Source organism: Cebus imitator, unplaced genomic scaffold (assembly GCF_001604975.1).
Source record: "Cebus imitator isolate Cc_AM_T3 unplaced genomic scaffold, Cebus_imitator-1.0 Scaffold79, whole genome shotgun sequence".
NCBI classification, from domain to species: domain Eukaryota; kingdom Metazoa; phylum Chordata; class Mammalia; order Primates; family Cebidae; genus Cebus; species Cebus imitator.
The window spans coordinates 3,894,910-3,902,050 of NW_016107394.1; the positions used below are offsets into that span (position 1 = coordinate 3,894,910).

Consider the following 7,141-nt stretch of genomic DNA (forward strand, 5'->3'; position numbering starts at 1 on the left):
AAAAAAAAAAAAAAAGATACTGAGGCATAATAGAGGCAGGGCAGGCTTTTGCATTTTTTTGTAAATGGTTTTCCTGATCTAATCATCTTTCCATTTTCAAATTAATTCTCCCTGTGAGAACCAGTTCTCATTCTGCCATCTGCTTGCTGAGAACTTCCCATTTCTTCCAGGATAAACATTAAACACCCAAGTTTGGCTTCAAGGCCACACAGCTTCAATTCTTCAATTCTTTTTTTTTTTTTTTTTTTTTGAGATGGAGTCTCACTCTGTCACCCAGCCTGTAGTGCAGTGGAGTGATCTTGGCTCACTGCAACCGCTGCTCCCTGGGTTTAAGCGATTCTTGTGTCTCTGCCTCCTGAGTAACTGAGACTATAGGCATCTACCACCACACTTGGCTAATTTTTGTATTTTTAGTAGAGATGGGGTTTTGCCATGTTGGCCAGGCTGGTTTCAAACTCCTGACTTCAAGTGATCCACCCGCCTCGGCCTCCCAAAGTGCCGGGATTACAGGTGTAAGCCACTATGCCCGGCCACATTTCTCTTCTCTCTCCTCTTTTAATATGCCCCTTTAGAAAGATTCCCCTATTTGTTTCCACCTCTACTCCAAACAAGCCTCCATCTGTTTTGCTCTCATATTTTCGTTGTGGGAGGATTTTTCTTTGGTTGACTATAGAATATAAGCTTGATGAAGGGAGAGATAATGCCTGCCATGTCCACCACTACATCCTCCTGGAACAAAGAATAGTGCCTGGCACAGATGGTGCTCAATAAACACTTGACTGAAAATATCCAAGCAAGTGGAATTCAAACAGGGTATTTACCTGGGGCCATGGATACCAACAGGTTTGGTATCTGGAAGAAGAGGATAGAAAGGTTTGTACTTAGTATCAATCATGGTGTTTTTCCTTTCTTTTAGACAAAGAAAATTGAATCTCTTCATCCCTGTGTAGAATCTATGCATTGTGCTTGAGCAAAAAACAAGTGAGGGCTAAAGATGCTGATCTAGTTGATTTCACAGTGTTCCCTGAAGCTTGCCTGATAAAGATTTCTAGGTTGTAACCCTGGATCCTGATTGAGTAGGATGGAATAGGACCCAGGAATCTGTATCTCACTGCAAGTGCCCTGGGTGTTTCTTATGCTTAGGCAGGTTGGCCAATACTTGCTCTAGAGCAGTCTCAGTCTTGTCTACACACTAGAATTACCTGGGGAGTTAGAAATAATACTGATGCCTGGGTTCCACCTCAGAGATTCTGTTGACCTATAGTACAGCCTGGGCATGGGTTTTTTTTTTAAAGTCCTTCAGTAATTCCAATATGCAGCTAAAGTGAGAACCACTGCTCCAAAGGGGTTTTTCAAAGGGTGGACTATGAGCCACTAACATCCCGAATCATCGAGGGTGATTGGTAAAAGTGCAGACTTCTGGGCTCTGAGAATTAGAATTTTAAATATCTTTGTTGTTGATCATTTTCTCAGAGTGGCACAAGTTCAAGAACTGCTATTAAGAAACCACTCATCAAATCTACCCAACTCTTTTCTTGGCTAGGGAAACTGAAGCCCAAGAAGGGAAATGACATGTTCAGAGTCAGACCCTGAGTCTGTACCGGAAGTCCATCAAGGACCTGGGTGAGTCCAATGCTCCTTCCATTGTCCCATGTTGCTGTGCCATACTATTATGTCCCTCATTTTCAAAAGCAAGACGGTTTAAAAAAAAAAAAAAAGGGAAGAGGGTGAAAACAATTGGGCTTTATTTGTCATAGGTGCTTGTCTGAAGGAAAACATTCAAATGCTTTTTGAATTGGCACCCAGTCACCGTAACATCTCGATAAGAAAGGATCTAAGTCATACCCGTGATTAAGGAGCTGACTTGCAACACCAGGTTACTGGATTTCTCCAGGATGCACTGGCTCCCAGGGTCTAGGCTGCTGGCTCCTGAACCAGGATGGTCCCTACAGCTCTCCTGGTGCTGTGAGATGGCCATATGAGTCTGAGGGCTGAGGGGAAGGAAAGGCTTCGTAAGCTTCTGGCTGAAGTACCGCTGGATCTGATCAAGCTCACTCAGATTCTTCCTATCAACAAAAAGGAGAGAAGACAAAGGGTCATTCACAGAGATTATGAACATCTTTTATGTCTCCTGGACACTACCACTTAGCCAACGCCTTAATACCTCTCACTTGGTCTACTAATATACTAAGGCCCTCTCTCTCCAATCCGCTAACTCATCCTTCATTCCTCTGACTGCAAGTCTGCTGCTGGGGACAACTTTCCCCCGCTTTTGTCTGTCTAATGCGATTCCTCTTCTGATGCCCAGCAAAAATGCCACTTCCTCAGAAATAAACTATTCTTGACCATCTTTCCAGTCCTTATTTCTCTTTACTTTGACAGAATAAAGCCCTACTCTGGGCTTTGCTACCTCATAACCAATCCTGATTTTTCAGGCAAGTGACTTCTAAAAAGCCTTCCCTGACTCTAAATTAGTTTAGGGGCTCCTCTTTCGTGCTCCATAGTTGTTTCTGCACTCTTCTATCACTTCACTCATTTATTTCACATCTATTTCCCCTGGTGTACAGTGAGCTCTGTGCCAATTCCTTTATGTCTACTGCACCCAACATAGTGCTTGGCACAAAAGAATGTTGAATGGATAAAAGGACATAAATAAGTGATTTTTTAATAGGGCCACATTCTCACCACTCTCCAATAAGAAATCACACCAACCTTCACTTGCATAGGATTTTATATTTATGCTTTTAAACATATTATCTTGTTTAATTTTCAGCTAATCATATAAGATCAGTAATTATAAACGAGGAACTTGAGGTTCAGAGAACTTAAGTGACTTGTCCAGAGCAAGGAGCAGAATGTAGCTACTCAGAATTTGGGACTCCAAGTCTTGCACTTTTTCTACAACAGATGGGCTCTGTTTCAGCGGGGTCCATTTGTTCCTCATACTTCTGCTGATACTGGAACCCAAGTTCAAGCAACTCCCTGCTCTGTTTCTATTCCATTCAACTTTTAAGGTTGCAGCTCACATTTCTTTTTTCCAAAGGCCATTATCCCAAATCATTGGACCACCTGTCCCTTAAACTTGTTCACTCTCATCATTTCACACATCAAACATTTTCTTACATTTTCCCTTAATTGTTTCATTATATGTTAGTTCAGTTTCCCTAAGTAGGCCACAAGCATGTCGAAATAGAAGATATATCTCAAACTTCTCTCTTTCCTTAGTATACTCAATGTGTCTGGTACAATCAACACAGCATAGACACTAAACACCTGTGACACTAAATACTTGTGATCTCCATCTCTACTAAAATACAGTAACTTAGCTGGGTGTGGTGGCGGGCGCCTGTAATCCCAGCTACTTGGGAGGCTGAGGCAGGGGAATCACTTGAACCCGGAAGGCAGAGGTTGCAGTGGGCTGAGATTGCATCACTGCACTCCAGCCCGAGTAACAATGCAAGACTCCGTCTCAACCAACCAACCAACCAACCAAAAAAACAAGCTGGGAGCCATGGTGGCTCAGGCCTGTTGTCCTGGTGAATAAGGAGGCGAGGCCAGGTGTTCAAGACCAGCCTGGGTAGCATAAGAAGCTTTCATCTATATAACACACTAACACAAAATCTTTTAAACACTTTTTTCCTTAAACTTTACATACTCTCCTTCTTTCCTTCCCCCAACACTTTTCACTTAAGAATAATTGTTCTAATGGTCAAGCTCTTAGTCTGACATTCAAGGACCTTCATTATCTGACTCTTATAAAACTCATCCTGCTCCTTGCATCTTATGCTCAGCTTTTTCCTGTATGCACTGCTGGCATTTCCTGTATGCACTGCTGGCACTGACTTGCCCCTGAGCATTGTAAGTTCTTTCCATACAGAATGCCCCTCAAAGACCAGTTCAAATGTGACTTCTTTAAAACTTTCTAGGGCCAATCCAGAATGTTAGGCATTCCCCTGTCTACTTTTGGCCAGGAAAACTGCAGCTTTTACTACCCTGCATTATAATTATTTCGCAACATGGCTATCTCCTCCACTCAGACGGGCAGAGCAAAGATTGAAGGTCAGGTCTATCTTACTCTGAGGCTGTGTCCTTTCCACTGCACCACACTTTTCATTAGATGAGCTAGGGGCTGATTTAGCTGATCAATCAAGGCCCTTTCAATTCTCACAGTGATTCTCTGGCTCAGGTGCTAACTAAAGTAAGAAAGGAACAGAAAAGAGTTAGCAGGAGAGAGGCTGGTCTGGAAAAAGTCAATGGTTGTGATTATAAAGACAGCAGGCAGGATGAAGCTTTGTAAGTTCTAAAGAGTGTGGGAGGCTGTGAGATGTGGCTATTATTACGTTTTGGTGAACAACCTGAAACTCTTGCATTTACAGGTGTATCAGTAACAGAGCCCCTGAAGGAATGGATAGTCCCAAGCTAATACAGATTCATCTATGAGAAATCCCATGAGGCTCCAGGGTCCAACCTGATACTAACATGCAAAAGAGCCTTCTACTAAAGTTCCCACGCAGGTGGCAGGTGATGGAAAAGCAGTAATGTACATTGCCATTTCTCATTCACCTTGTTCTCCGTTATGGTTTCCTGCATCCTATCTCAGCAGAGCCTCACCTGAGAGAAGTCAGAATGGAGGTTTGGGAGGACAAGGGTGATGTGGTCAGTTTGTCATCACACGGCAAGAGTGACTCTCCCTGATGCAGGGATTCGTGAAATCGGCGAATGTTCTGCACATGCTCTTCATGGCGTGATGCTTGGCTTCTTGTGATACCACTTCTGTCAAAAAAAAAAAAAGGGAGCAAAATAAATTCTCAATCAATGAGAACACTCCTAGTGTGACAATAAACAAATCACTATTCTGAAATGGAACTACGAATCTAACCCCACTACCATAGTTCTAGCCTTATCATCTCTTGCCTAGATTATAAATGTCTCCAAAATAATCTTGTCTTCAATCTTGCCGACCCGCTTTTAATTCTTTCTTCACAAGTGATTTTTCTAAAACATAAATCTGGCTGGGGGTGGTGGCTCATGCCTATAATCCCAGCACTTTGGCAGGCCGAGGTGAGTGGTTCACTTGAGACCAGAAGTTCAAGACCAGCCTGGCCAATATGGCGAAACCCTGTCTCTATTAAAAATACAAAAATTAGCTGGGTGTGGTGGTGAGTTCCTGTAATCCCACTTACTCTAGAGGCTGAGGTGGGAGAATAACTTGAACCTGGGAGGTAGAGTAAGCTGAAATCACACCACTGCACTCCAGCCTGGGTGACACAGTGAGACTCTGTCTCAAAAAAAAAAAAAAATAAAACAAAACAACCAAACAAACAAAAAACAACAACAACAACAACAAAAACCCAAAACCCTGAAGTAATAATAACAAGAACAACAATATATTTGGAGTCCTTATCGTATGCCAAGCCCTGTTATAAGCATTCAACATATATTACGCCGTGTAATCACCACCATTCCTTTCTAGCTTTGGCTTTTAGACAAATCTCAAATTCCTGAGCATGGTATTCAAGAACGTGACTCCAGCAATCTTTCATAAATTCACACCTTTATTGAGATATAATTCACATGCCATACAATTCACCTATATTATTAATGGTTTTTATTATACTCAGAGTTACCTGTTACCAGAAATCAGTTCAGAACATTTTTACAATTTGCAAAACAACCTCATACTCATTAGGAATCATTCCACACTTCCCAGCCCTAGGCAACTACTAATTTATTTTCTGCCTCCATAGGTTTGCCCATTCTAGATATTTCATATAAATGGACATACAGTATATATTTTTTTAATGACTGGCTTCTTTCATTCAGCATGCCGTTTTCAAGCTTCATCTGTAGTATAGCATGCATGTATGTATCAGTCCTTCATTCCTTTTCACAGCTGAATAATATTCTGTTGGATATACCACATTTTGTTTATCTACTCCTCAATTGATGGGCATGAGTTGTTTCTACTTTTTGGTTATTAGAAATAATGCTGCTACAAACATTAAGTGTACAAGTTTCTATGTGGACCTATGTTTTCATTTCTTTTGGGCACAGAACTAGAAGAATTACTGGGTCATATGGTTACTCCATGTTTAACCTTTTAAGGAACCGCCGGATTATTTTTCAGTGCACCTGCAGCATTTTACAATCCCAACAGCAATGTATAAGGGTTCCAATTTATCCAGTCCTCCAAAGGCTGGAGATAACTTTTTTTAAAAATATAGTCACCCTAGTGCATATGAAGTGATACTTCATTGTGGTTTTGATTTGCATCTTTTACTGTGATTATTGGCTATCTGTATACCTTTTTTGAAGAAATGTCTATTCAGATCCTTTGCCAATTTTTAAACTGAGTTATTTGCTTTTTATTATTGAGTTGTAAGAGCTCTTTGTATATTCTATATATTATTTTGAGGCAGGGTCTCACTTTATCTCCCAGACTGGAGTGCAGTGGTGTGATCATGGCTCAATGCAGCCCTGACTTCCTGGGCTCAAGTGATCCTCCCAACTCAGCCTCCTGAGTAGCTAAGACCACAGATGCACACCACCACGTCGGACTAGTTTTTTAAATTTTTTTTGTGGAGATGGGCTCTCACCATGTTGCCCGTCCCTATAAAAAATAAGGTGGACTTGATCTCCTGAGGTGAAGCAATCCTCCCACCTCAGCCTCCCCACGTACTAGGATTACAGGTGTGGACCACTGCACCTGGTCCCCTTTATATGCTCTAGATATGAGATCTACAACTTGCAAATATTTTCTCCCATTCTATGGGTTGTCTTTTCACTTTCTTGATGGTATCACTTGTAGGGTGAAAATTCCTAGTTTTAAATATTTATAAGTTCAATTTGTATTTTAGATCCGGGGGTATATATGCAGGATGCTGAGGTTTGGGGTATGAATGATCCCATCACCCAGGTACTAAGCATATTATCCAACAGTTTTTCAACTTTTGTCCTCTTTCCTTTCTCCTCCCTCTAGTAGTCCCTAGTTTCTCTTGTTGCTATCTTTATGTCCATGAGTACCCAATGCTTAGCTACTACTTATAAGGCAATACATGCAGTATTTGGTTTTCTGTTCCTGTGTTAATTAGCTTATAATGGCCTCCAGCTGCAACCACATTGCTGCAAAGGATGTGATTTT

General features: G+C 41.5%; 1 protein-coding gene across 6 annotated transcripts in view; it reads right to left on the reverse strand.

Annotated features, from left to right (window-relative positions):
- The window catches only part of C2CD3 (C2 domain containing 3 centriole elongation regulator), a 160,935-nt gene that overhangs the window by 23,349 nt on the left and 130,445 nt on the right, over positions 1 to 7,141 (reverse strand). For all 6 annotated transcript variants that reach the window (XM_017532972.2, XM_017532971.2, XM_017532970.2 and 3 more), the window contains 2 exons: positions 4,612 to 4,773; positions 1,846 to 2,066 (listed from right to left, as the gene is read on the reverse strand). In XM_017532972.2, the coding sequence (XP_017388461.1) occupies positions 1,846 to 2,066; positions 4,612 to 4,773 (383 nt within the window). The remainder of the gene's footprint in view (positions 1 to 1,845; positions 2,067 to 4,611; positions 4,774 to 7,141) is intronic.